Source organism: Heptranchias perlo, chromosome 2, assembly GCF_035084215.1.
Source record: "Heptranchias perlo isolate sHepPer1 chromosome 2, sHepPer1.hap1, whole genome shotgun sequence".
NCBI lineage: Eukaryota > Metazoa > Chordata > Chondrichthyes > Hexanchiformes > Hexanchidae > Heptranchias > Heptranchias perlo.
Genome location: NC_090326.1, coordinates 145614001 through 145627701, shown reverse-complemented (window position 1 = coordinate 145627701; position 13701 = coordinate 145614001). Strand labels below are relative to the sequence as shown.

Here is a 13701-nt window from a genome sequence, read left to right as displayed (position 1 = left end):
GTCACATCACTCCTCACACCCACTCAAAGCTCATCCTCATCTTAACTGCACTTGCTCACCTCGCCAGTACTCATCCCGCCACTACCACTCAACCCAATCCTCATACAATCTCATGGCTCTATCTCATACTCACCCTCTCATGCATCTCTTTCACAGTCAGCCTCACTCAACCTGCCCCTACCTGTGCTGCAGCTACAGGGTATGCATCACATATGTGTAATAGGAAGCGTAAGGTAAACGTGTTGTGGGGATGCACAAGGGTGTTTGAGGGTTTGTCATGGTTACATATAACATGTATTACATATAACATTGTCACCACTACTGCCACGTCTTGGCCACTCTTGACTGGCTTGTGCAATAATGCCCTTTCATGAGGTTCTCCATGAACACCCTTGATGCCATCCATTGGGTCACCCTACAGTGGGTGTATGTGTAGTTGCACGACTACTTTGTGCAGCACTGTGTTGTGTAGCTCCACGTGGCACAGGTGGATGGCATGCCTGGCGAGGCTGGTGATGTTGCTCATCCTCCAATGGAGTGATGAATGCGGCAAGGGACCGCTGCCCCATCCTGACGGTGAGAGTGTGAGGGGGTCCACAAAGTAGGTAAATGTGTTTGGACGGCAGAGTTTAGGGTATGATTTAATAATTTGGAGTGTGGAGACAATGGTGTGGCAGGCAAAACTTTGTCTGAGGTGACAGAGTGATCTGCTGCAATGAATGATGGATTACCCCGCACCTGTTAAATGGACCTTTGCAGCTGCCACTACCTGCTGGCGCAACACATCTGTTTAAACAGGGAGTGTTTCCCCCAGCATGGGAAACACACTCTGGGTAGTCCAAAATCCGTATCCTCCTAAAATCTCCAACTAATGAGGGCTGTGAACGACCTCAAGTACCCAGATAATGATCTTAAGTGGGATCCCACTGGCTTTGATTACCAGCGGGAGTCCTGCATGCGGGGGCTGCGTGTGCACAGGTTCGCGTCATTAGGGAACCCGGAAGTGGGCAGGTTGGAGCCGGGCTCCGGACCCGCTCTGGGAATCCCCAATTTTAGGAGCCCCCCACCCCCACCAAGAAACCACCCACTCGGCCATCTGAAAATTGACCCCTAAGTATAGTGAAGTCTAATATAAGATTAGAACAGTTTTACATACTGTTCAAATACTGCTCATTGTGGTTAACTGAATTTGGTTTGTAAAAGCTTGTTACTATAGAACATAAAAAGTACTAGTCAGAATGGTCAACTAGATAGATTTGGAATTTGGGTAACGCAGTGACAGGCTATTACTTAGCATTTTGAATTGTGCGTGCGGTTTAAATAGTGGAAACTGGGAAATGGAATGATCTCAGAATCCTTATGCTTCCAATGCCTAACACAAAGAAGAAACATTTCATCCCATCTGACATTTACATTAAGCCAGAAAAGTTGTCTGCCATAAACAAAATTGATTGACTGGGCTTTAAAATGAGTTAACAAGCTTGCTTAGACCACAGATCTAAATCTAGTCAGTAACTTTCCTCGTGACATGTACATGTTGAGTGTGCTAAGAATTTTGTCTGCAAGGATGGAAGGGGAAGGGGAAAGCATATTCAAATCTTGTTAGTGTTTGTGTTTTTTTCCCCTTTTTTTAGGAGCCAGAACCTGAAATTGAGGCTGTCAGTTCCAGCCAAGAAATACCTACAGTGCCACCCCAGCCCGAGAAGGTTTCAGTTGCAACACAGACAAAGAAGTCAAGTGCCTCCTCACCAAGAATGTTACATCGGAGCACCCAGACTAATAATGATATCCCCTGTCAAAACATGTGCCATGAAAAGTACACCAAAATATTTAATGATTTTAAGGAACGTATGAAAGCGGAGCACAAAAGGGAGACTGAACGAGTTGTGAGAGAAGCACTGGAAAAGGTACAGACCAGTTTTGGCTCAAACCTTTAGTTTAGGAATTAAAATAACGTATAGAAATAATCCTAACATTTTGTTACGCGTGACGTAAACTGAAATACTAAGGCTTTTATAACATGCAGGATCAGTTGTACCTTTAGTTGGTTTATATTATCACAAGTCATATGTGACACTACTGCTTCATTTGGAAAAAAAAAGGTATGTATATATAGATATATAGCACTTTCTTATATTTAAAAAAAAAACAAACACAGACCATTCCCGTTTTCCTGGACAGCAAAAGAACTTGAATTTATTTGAATTTTCGTTAGCTTTACTTTGGGGGGGTGGTGGGGGTGTTGAATTTGCTGCATCTTTCTTTTTTCTAAATACAAATGCCTTTAGACATTCTTGATCCATTATAGCAAAGTAACTGTCTAATCATAACCTATGCTACCTTATACCACTTTTGCTCCAAATATAGGTGCCACTTTCCAAGGTACCAACAAGTTCCAGTTATATCTCAAAACTTGTAACGAATAGCAGGTCACATTGGCGCTCATTCCACAGCTGGATGTTCCCAGCGAGGAGCAACTTTTACGGAGTTATGGTCAGGAAATCGTGGGCCTGCAGTGCCTGAATTTTCTATCCATGTAACTGGCTGAACTATGAAGAAGCATTAGAGAAGCTTAAATTTAAAAACAGGCAATGCTGGAAATACGCAGCAGGTCTGTCAGTACCTGTTGGTTACAGGCCCTCATCAACATTGGCAACTGGAAGATAAGCAAGCCCTTTTATAGAACTGGATAAAAGAAAGAAGTTCAGAGCCAAGTATGCTGACTCCTGTTACAGAGAGGCAATAAATGGACCTTGCTTCCCCCCCTCATTATTTTGTTCAGCTCTATAAAGGGACTTGCTTCTCATAGTATCATAGTAGGTACAGCACAGGAGGAGGCCATTCGGCCCATCGTGCCTAGACCGGCTCTTTGAAAGAGCTATCCAATTAGTCCTATTCCCCTGTTCTTTCCTCAAAGCCCTGTGAATGTTTTCCCTTCAAGTATTCCTCTAATTCCCTTTTGAAAGTTACTATTGAATCTGCTTCCACCACTGTTTCAGGCAGTGCATTCCAGATCATTACAACTCGCTGCATTAAAAAAATGTTTCCTCATGTCGCCTCTAGCTTTTTTGTCGATCACTCCCCCCCCCCCCCCCCCCCTTAAATCAGTGTCCTCTGATTACTGACCCTTCTGTCACCATAGACAGTTTCTCCTTATTTACTCTATCAAAACTGTTCATGCTTTTGAATGCCTCTATCAAATCTCTTAACCTTCTCTGTTCTAAGGAGAACAACCCCAGCTTCTCCAGTCTCTCCACATAACTGAAGTCTCTCATCCCTAGTACCATTCTAGTAAATCTCTTCTGCACCCTCTATAAGACCTTGACATCCTTCCTAAAGCGTGGTGCCTAAAGTCTGGTTATCTTCCAGTTTCAGTTCTGACTAAAGGTGTACCCTCAAAATGGTTGCCCCTTTTTTGCTCTTTACAGATGCTGACTGGCCCACTGTGTATTTTCAGCCTTTTCTGTTTACTTGATTTCTAGCCTTTGCAGGTTTTCGTTTAATCTTGAGAGGTTTACTGTATACAGAGATAGCAGCTAATGGGGCCTGGGTCCTCATGGAAGTATATAAAATATTAAATGGATATTATTGAAAATTCAATTTAGAACATTGGCAAGATAAATGATTGGATAATCAAGCAAACTAGGAAATAGAGGAAATATAATTACATGCCATAATAACTAGTTGGATGGGCCAAAAGGCATTTTTTTCATCCCTGACTTTTTTCATATGCTCTTATTCTAGTGGAGATGATTGGGAAATGTTTTTTTTGCACATTAATGAGTTAGCAGTCTTGTAGCTCATTTTTGCACTAATAAATGTCAGAATGTACATTAAAATGTTTCTTTTATTGCCAGGCAAATATTTTTATTGGTGACTTGAACAATATGTAGAGTGGCATAATTTTATTGAACGGTGGAGTTTTGATTTTAGTGCGAAATTCTCTTTTGCTGATCAAGGGTGACATCTAGCAGCTATAACGGCATAATTTCCAGATTCATATTTTTAATAAATATTCCGTTATGTTTAACCGGAGTAGGTTGACCTTTTAAATTATGAAGTTACCAGCTCCAAAGAATTCTGCACTCAAGTCATCCGTGAATTTGTTTTCAGATTAATGCTCGCCAATTGTGATGAAAAAGCAGCCTAATATTACAATCACAATGTTGAGATATCAGGAGTAGTTTTATTACTATTTAATGTTCTGCTACTAAAATAATACACGTTTTTAAAAATATTTTAAATAAAGGTATTAAAATGTCTGTCTCTTGTCTCTTTCCCTATTCTCTTATTCACTATTTTAACATTTTTATATTATTTCACCCTTATGTAATCTATTTTAACTATTATTTCATGAAATCTGCACTTCCTTTTGGGAGATGGGTTCCGTATTCTTAAATGTGGTTTCTGATTTGCTGAAAACCAGTTCTAAAGGATGGTTTTCCAGCCAAATAGGAAGTTGAACATTAAAATTTGAGGCTTTGGATTGACCTGGTCAATCTTTGTCTGGTAAAATGTTCCTTAGTATATAAAAAGGCTGGTTAACACATTTGAGTATTTTATATTGAACTTTCTTGAATTTTGTTCCTTAAAATGTCTGCAGCTGCGCACTGAAATGGAGGAGGAAAAGCGTCAGGCAGTGAACAAAGCTGTTGTCAACATGCAGGCCGAGATGGACAGAAAGTGTAAGCAAGTGAAGGAAAAGTGCAAAGAGGAATTCATGGAAGAGATCAAAAAATTGGCCACACAGCACAAGCAGTTCATCTCCCAGACCAAAAAGAAGCAATGGGTATGTAACAATATGATCAACTAAATCAAGGTGATGAAAGAACTGACCTCTGTTGGAATAGGTCACCCGTCGTGATATGTAGGTTGAGTAATTTATCATTCCGATGTTCTGTTATTTTCATTGCCAATAGGACATTTTATGCAAAATGATGTTCCTTGGGCATCATATCATGCTAAGGGGGTAAGTGCAGAAATTCGTATGGAATGATTTGACTGCTGAAATCTTGTACCCTGTGAATTGCTCGCCCTACTTGTATAACTCTACCTTCGTGCACAAATAATGACACCATCCCAGGTTGGTGCATGAATTCTCCTTCCCCGTTGTTGACAAATTAACATTCTTGTTCCCTTGTGATAAACTCGGGTGTGTTTTTTCCCCCTCTAGAGAATTTTTCAAGATCTTAAATTTCCTTAGCTCAGTCATATTTGAACCCATGTGAAACAAGCTGCCGATTGGGTTCCCATTTGCCAGTCTGTCAGTTATATCCAACTCCGTTCTAGTCAAGTTTCAAGTCAAATGAAATCAAAAATGTAACATTGCCTTTGCCAGTGCAAGCATAGATGGTGCTGAACACTACTTGTTCTCAGTATGACGACACTGGCCAACTTCAAGGTACTTTTGCAAGATAATGCATGAGATTTCTCCAATTAAATCTCCTTGCACTGCAGTGTCTGAATTATTATCGAGCAGCACAATTTGTGATTGTCAGCTTTAGATCTCCAGTGGTGGACCCGTGATCAAAATGTTTCTCCAGGCTCAGGTAACAGCCTCCGATACCATCCTGACTGGATTTTTTTTTGGGTGGTGGTTAGTACCATATCCAGATCTGGTTCTCCATGGGAATGCAGTTGATCCATCAACAAACTCAAACTTCCATCCCCATTGGACCCAAGGCATATTGGTTTGTCTCTGTCCAGATAGCACTGATGTGGAGATGCCGGTGATGGACTGGGGTTGACAATTGTAAACAATTTTACAACACCAAGTTGAGGAAGGAGGAAGCCTCCGAAAGCTTGTGAATTTAAAATAAAATTGCTGGACTATAACTTGGTGTTGTAAAATTGTTTCCAGATAGCACTACAGTGCTCCATTATATTAATGATTAATGAGAGTCGAGAAAGTACCTTTTATAACCTTTTTAGCTGATGTGGACAGTGTGAAAACACAACCTGAGTTGGCAATAACGCACCCATATGAATAGACTGTTTATATAGGGCTGACTCCCATGTTTATCCAAATCTTGGGGAACTAATGTTGGGTCAGTCTGGATGCTGAACAGCTTGATATGCTTGTGGGATTAGACTTGGAATGGAGGTAACTATCAGAGCCCTTTGGATCCCATCATATTGTAGAAGGTAGCATGGTAATTCTGGACTAATGCAATTTGTCCTCGTTCATGGGATGTGGGCATCGCAAGCAAAGCCAGCATTTATTGCCCATCCCTAATTACCCTTGAGAAAGTGGTGGTGAGCCGCCGCCTTGAACCGCTGCAGTCCATGTGGTGAAGGTTCTCCCACTGTGCTGTTAGGGAGGGAGTTTCAGGATTTTGACCCAGCGACAATGAAGGAACGGCGATATATTTCCAATTCAGGATAGTGTGTGACTTGGAGGGGAACGTGCAAGTGGTGGTGTTCCCATGTGTCTGCTGCTCTTGTCCTTCTAGGTGGTAGAGGTCGCGGGTTTGGGAGGTGCTGTCGCGGGTTTGGGAGGTGCTGTCGAAGAAGCCTTGGCGAGTTGCTGCAATGCATCCTGTGGATGGTACACACTGCCGCCACAGTGCGCTGGTGGTGGATGGGGTGCCAATCAAGTGGGCTGCTTTGTCCTGGATGGTGTCAAGCTTCTTGAGTATTGTTGGAGCTGCACCCGTCCAGGCAAGTGGAGAGCATTCAATCACACTCCTGACTTGTGCCTTGCAGATGGTGGAAAGGCTTTGGGGAGTCAGGAGGTGAGTCACTCGCTGCAGAATACCCAGCCTCTGACCTGCTCTTGTAGCCACAGTATTCATATGGCTGGTCCGGTTAAGTTTCTGGTCAGTGGTGATCCCCAGGATGTTGATGGGGGATTCGGCGATGGTAATGCCGTTGAATGTCAAGGGGAGGTGGTTAGACTCTCTCTTGTTGGAGATGGTCATTGCCTGGCACTTGTCTGGCGCGAATGTTACTTGCCACTTATCAGCCCAAGCCTGGATGTTGTCCAGGTCTTGCTGCATGCGGGCACGGACTGCTTCATTATCTGAGGGGTTGCGTATGGATCTGAACACTGTGCAGTCATCAGCGAACATCCCCATTTCTGACCTTTATGATTGAGGGAAGGTCATTGATGAAGCAGCTGAAAATGGTTGGGCCTAGGACACTGCCCTGAGGAACTCCTGCAGCAATGTCCTGGGCTGAGATGGTTGGCCTCCAACAACCACTACCATCTTCCTTTGTGCTGGGTATGACTTCAGCCACTGGAGAGTTTTCCCCCTAATTCCCATTGACTTCAATTTTACTAGGGCTCCTTGGTGCCACACTCGGTCAAATGCTGCCTTGATGTCAAGGGCAGTCACTCTCTCCTCACATCTTGAATTCAGCTCTTTTCTCCATGTTTGGACCAAGGCTGTAATGTGTCATAGAATCATAGAAAGGGTACAGTACGGAAGGAGGCCATTCGGCCCATCGAGTCCGCGCTGGCTCTATGCAAGAGCAGTCCAGCTAGTCCTACTCCCCCGCCCTATCCCCTTAGCCCTGCACATTTTTTGCCTTTCAAGTACTTATCCAGTTCCCTTTTGATGGCCATGATTGAATCTGCCTCCACCACCCCCTCAGCAGTGCATACCAGACCCTAACCACTCGCTGTAAAAAAAAACGTTTTTCTTTGTCACCTTTTTGGTTCTTTTGCCAATCACCTTAAACCTATGTCCTCTGGTTCTTGACCCTTCCGCCTATGGGGACAGTTTCTCTCTATCTAGGATTGCAACGGGATCTTGATAAATTGGGCCAGTGGGCCGATGAATGGCAGATGGAGTTTAATTTAGATAAATGTGAGGTGATGCATTTTGGTAGATCGAATCGGGCCAGGACCTACTCCGTTAATGGAGTCACAGGTGGATAGGGTGGTGAAGAAGGCATTCAGCATGCTTGGTTTCATTGGTCAGAACATTGAATACAGGAGTTGGGATGTCTTGTTGAAGTTGTACAGGGCATTGGTGAGGCCACACTTGGAGTACTGTGTACAGTTCTGGTCACCCTATTATAGAAAGGATATTATTAAACTAGAAAGAGTGCAGAAAAGATTTACTAGGATGCTACCGGGACTTGATGGTTTGACTTACAGGGAGAGGTTAGACAGACTGGGACTTTTTTCCCTGGAGAGTAGGAGGTTAAGGGGTGATCTTATGGAAGTCTATAAAATAATGAGGGGCATAGATAAGGTCGATAGTCAAAATCTTTTCCCAAAGGTAGGGGAGTCTATAACGAGGGGGCATAGATTTAAGGTGAGAGGGGAGAGATACAAAAGGGTCCAGAGGGGCAATTTTTTCACTCAAAGGGTGGTGAGTGTCTGGAACGAGCTGCCAGAGGCAGTAGTAGAGGCGGGTACAATTTTGTCTTTTAAAAAGCATTTGGACAGTTACATGGGTAAGATGGGTATGGAGGGATATGGGCCAAGTGCAGGCAATTGGGACTAGCTTAGTGGTATAAACTGGGCGACATGGACATGTTGGGCCGAAGGGCCTGTTTCCATGTTGTAACTTCTATGATTCTATACTCTGCCCAGACCCTTCGTGATTTTAAATACCTCTATCAAATCTCGCAACCGTCTCTGTTCCAAGGAGAACAACCCCAGCTTCTCCAGTCTACCCATGTAACTGAAGTCCCTCATCCCTGGAATCATTCTAGTAAATCTTTTCTGCAACCTCTCTAAGGCCTTCACATCTTTCCTAAAGTGCAGTGCCCAGAACTGGACACAATACTCCTGTTGTGGCCGAAACGGTGTTTTATAAAGGTTCATCAAGCCATGTTCCTCAAACATTCTAATGCAGTGTAGCGCCTCACCCATCTCCCTGTTTCACAGCAGGAACTTTCTGACTGTCTGGCTATTAAAAGGAAAGAGCTATTAGCCCCAGCAGGCCTCTGTGTGCTATGATGGACATGGTGGTTTGCAAGAATCCCTCCACTAATAAAACTTATGATGCAGAATAGAAGAAAATTGTTGCCTGCTGTTCTGCCAGAAGACTTGCATGAAAGTTTAAATTTTAGAATGCCTGCAGTATTGACCGCAGTCTTGAAGCCAAGTTATTTTTGGGAGTCAGTGTTGCAATTAATACAAGTCTCTCTGTATATCTTGCTATAACGGATCTCTTGGAGAGCATCCCCTTTTTATTTCATGAAATGGGCTTGGAAATCAAATCCGACTTTATTCCAGCTCCTCGAGATTTAAATCTGGTATATATTAAACTTATGATAAACGCTCCCCTCCTTCCCCCATCTCCAGGACTGATGCAAGCTCAGAGCATCTCTGGCATTAGTTTTAGTTAGATGAGTCTGTGGCACTTGCAATCAAACAGTAATATTTGATATGATGTGAAAATTGACAAGGCACCCAAAATGTATTTGCACTAAGAAATTATAATTCTTTTCCCTTATTTCCCTAAAGTCAGTTGAAATATAAGGGTAGATTTGGCTAAAATACTACTTTATATTAATGGAATAAAAGATTTTTTTTACAAAGTTTTCCAACTTTTTCTATCCTGAGGGACTACCATTTTTTAAAAAACGGATGTTTGAATGTATCCTGTATTGTTGTCAGCCACGAGGTGGGGAATCTTCAGGTACCGGTCATTCTACTCAATCTACTTTTACTTCAGAATGGTTTGCAATGTCACTATAGGTGACATCTCCAGAGATGCTATTTGAAGCAACTGCCATACTTTTACTAAGGATAATCAGCTGAGGATGATGTAACATTTTGGGTAAACTGAATAAATTGATTTCACTGCCCCTTCTCCTCTGGTGTGCAGAGGATGAGTCACTTTTTGGGTCCATTTTCATTTGTTGAATGGAAGCATTCTCCACATATCAATTTCCAATATTCCCAGCCACATGCTGTCCCTTTCTTGGGAATATATTATAAACAGCCATTGTTATATTATATGATTAGAATTATATTGCCTTCTTCCCCCCCCCCCCACCAATTATATTGATTATAAAAGAATTGCTATCTATCCAGCATAGCAAGGGAGGGTCACATGGGTGATGCAGTGATCTCCTTCATGTCGAAACCTGTTAAAGGGACAACATTCTCATGATTTTCCACTTTAGTTACCTAAGCTTCCTTCTGTAGTTTGTGATGGGTGTATCCATTTGAAAAATGAAAATGACCCTACAAGGGGCAAAGAGGGGGAGGAATTTTTGAAGTATATTTAGGAGAACTTCCTTGACCAGCATGTTTCCGGCCCAAAGAGGAAGGAGGTATTGCTGGACTTATTTCTGGGGAATGAGGTGGGCCAAGTGGAGCAAGTGTCAGTGGGGGAACATTTAGGGAACAGCGATCATAGTATCATAAGGTTTAGAATCGCTATGGAAAAGGACACGGATCACTCTAAAAATACTCAATTGGAGGAGGGCCAATTTCAATGGGATGAGAACAGATCTGGCCTGGGTAAATTGGAATCAAATTGGCAGGTAAAACTGTAATTGAACAAAGGGTGGCCTTTAAGGAGGAGGTGGTTCAGGTACGGTCTAGGTACATTCCCACGAGGGAGACAGGTAGGGTAATTAAAGCCTGAGCTCCCTAGATGACAAAAGGGATAGAGAGTAAGATGAAGCAGATAGAAGGGGCATATGACAGATGTCAGGTTGATAACACAAGTGAGAAGCAGGCTGAATAGAGAAAGATCAGAGGGGAAGTGAAAAGGAAATAAAAGGGGCAAAGAGAGAGTATGAGAATAGACTGGTGGCCCACATAAAAGGGAGTCCAAAAGTCTTCTACAGGCATGTATACAGTAAAGGTGTAGTAAAAGGAGGGGTGGGGCCGATCAGGGACCATAAAGGAGATTACTCATGGAGGCAGAGGGCATGGCCGAGGTACTAAATGAGTACTTTGCATCTGTCTTTACCAAGGAAGATGATGCTGCCAGAGTCTCAGTAAAGGAAGATGTAGTTGAGGTACTGGATGAGCTAAAAATTGAAAGTGGAGGTACTAGAAAGGCTGGCTCTACATAAAGTAGATAAGTCACCAGTCCAGATGGGATGCTTCCTAGGTTGCTGAGGGAAGTAAGGGTGGAAATTATGGAGGTACTGGCCATAATTTTTCAAACATCCGTAGATACGGAGGTCGTGCCAGAGGACTGGAGAATTGCAAATCTTACACCCTTGTTCAAAAAAGGATGCAAGGATAAACCCAGCACTAGGTGGTGGGGAAACTTTTAGAAACAATAATCTGGGACAGAATTAGCAGTCACTTGTGGATTGATTAGGGAAAGCCAGCACGGATTTGTTAAAGGGAAATCGTGTTTAACTAACTTGATAGATTTTTTTGATGAGGTAACAGAGTGAGTAGATAAGGGCAATGTGGTTGATATGTGTATTGACTTTCAAAAGGCGTTTGATAAAGTGCCGCATAATAGGCTTGTCATCAAGATTGAAGCCCAATGGAATAAATGGGGCAGTAGCAACATGGATACAGAATTGGCTAAGTAACAATAAACAGTAGTGGTGAACGTTTCTTTTTTGGACTGGAGGGAGGTGTATAGTGGTGTTCCCCATGGGTTGGTACTAGGACCACTGCTTTTTTTGATATGCATTAATGATGTGCGCAGGGCACAATTTCCAAATTTGCAGATGACACAAAACTTGGAAGTGTAGTGAACAGTGAGGAGGATAGTAATAGACTTCAAGAGGATATAGACAGGCTGGTGGAATTGCCAAACACGTGGCAGATGAAATTTAACGCAGAAAGATGCGAACTGATACATTTTGGGTAGGAAGAACGAAGAGAGGCATTATAAACTAGAGGGCACAATTCTAAAAGGGGTACAGGAACAGAGAGATCTGGGGGTTTAAGTGCACAAATTGTTGAACGTGGTAGGGCAAGTTGAGAAAGCGGTTTAAAAAAACATACGGGATCCTGAGCTTTATAAATAGAGGGATAGAGTACAAAAGCAAGAATGTTGTGATGAACCTTTATAAAACACTGGTTTGACCACAACTGGAGTTTTGTGTCCTGTTCTGAGCACTGCACTTTAGGAAAGATGTGAAGGCCTTAGAGAAGGTGCAGAAGAGATTTACTAGAATGATTCCAGGGATGAGGGACTTCAGTTACATGGATAAACTGGAGAAGCTGGGGTCGTTCTCCTTGGAACAGAGAAGGTTGAGAGGAGATTTGATAGAGGTATTCAAAATCATGAAGGGTCCAGACAGAGTAGATAGAGAGAAACTGTTCCCATTGGCAGAAGGGTCGGTAACCAGAGGATACAGATTTAAGGTGATTGGCAAAAGAACCAAAGGTGACATGAGGAAAAACTTTTTTACACAGCGAGTGGTTAGGTTCTGGAATGCACTGCCGGGGGAGGGGGTGGAGGCAGATTCAATCATGGCCTTCAAAAAGGAAATGGATAAGTACTTGAAAGGAAAAAATTTGCAGGGCTACGGGGATAGGGCGGGGGAGTGGGACTAGCTGCATAAAGTCGGCGCGGACTCGATGGGCTGAATTGCCTCCTTCCGTGCTGTAACCTTTCTATGATTCTATGATGTTTTAGTCTACTTCCAGACTTGGAGGATTAGATGAAAGAGTTATACATAGAAAAACAAGAGAAAATCTAACCACCTCCCCTTGACATTCAACGGCATTATCATCGCCGAATCCCCCACCACCCTCTGGGGGTCACCATTGACCAGAAACTTAACTGGACCAACCACATAAATACTGTGGCTACAAGAGCAGGTCAGAGGCTGGGTATTCTGTGGTGAGTGACTCACCTCCTGACTCCCCAAAGCCTTTCCACCATCTACAAGGCACAAGTCAGGAGTGTGATGGAATACTCTCCACTTGCCTGGATGAGTGCAGCTCCAACAACACTCAAGAAGTTCGACACCATCCAGGACAAAGCAGTCCACTTGATTGGCACCCCATCCACCACCCTAAACATTCACTCCCTTCACCACCGGCGCACCGTGGCTGCAGTGTGTACCATCCACAGGATGCACTGCAGCAACTCGCCAAGGCTTCTTCGACAGCACCTCCCAAACCCATGACCTCTACCACCTAGAAGGACAAGGACAAGGGCAGCAGGCACATGGGAATAACACCACCTGCACATTCCCCTTCAAGTCTCACACCATCCCGACTTGGAAATATATTGCTGTTCCTTCATCGTCGCTGGGTCAAAATCCTGGAACTCCCTAACAGCACTGTGGGAGAACTTTCACCCACGGACTGCAGCGGTTCAAGGCGGCGGCTCACCACCACCTTCTCGAGGGCAATTAGGAATGGGCAATAAATGCTGGCCTTGCCAGCGACGCCCACATCCCATGAACGAATTTTAAAAAAAACAGCACTTTGTTCAGAATATCAGCAGAGTTTATTGCAAGGCAAGTAATTGTTATGGAGGTTTTCAGATCTGGAATATGTTACCCCTCAATCTTTTCAGTGGAAATAAATTAAGTTCTGCGAGTCTCTTTGCATGACTTAAGAGCCAGCCCTAAGTTGTGAAATCCACACCACTCCTTGATACCTGCCCAGTGTATTTATATCCTTTTGAAAATAGGATGCCCAAAACTCCTTTCAGTATTCCAAATATAGGCTGATCAATCATCTATACTTGTTTCAACTTCTAATATCCTCAAGTCCAACTCGACCAATTACCAACTTATCGGACTACTCTGTCATCAGCAAAATGATGGAAGGTGTCGTCGACAGTGCTATCAAGCGGC

At 43.2% G+C, this 13701-nt stretch overlaps 1 protein-coding gene across 8 annotated transcripts in view; it reads left to right on the top strand.

The window, feature by feature from the left end:
• zmynd11 (zinc finger, MYND-type containing 11) overlaps positions 1 to 13701 on the top strand; it is a 169752-nt gene that overhangs the window by 151052 nt on the left and 4999 nt on the right. For all 8 annotated transcript variants that reach the window (XM_068007899.1, XM_068007873.1, XM_068007908.1 and 5 more), the window contains 2 exons: positions 1635 to 1907; positions 4604 to 4789. In XM_068007899.1, coding sequence (XP_067864000.1) covers positions 1635 to 1907; positions 4604 to 4789 — 459 coding nt within the window. The remainder of the gene's footprint in view (positions 1 to 1634; positions 1908 to 4603; positions 4790 to 13701) is intronic.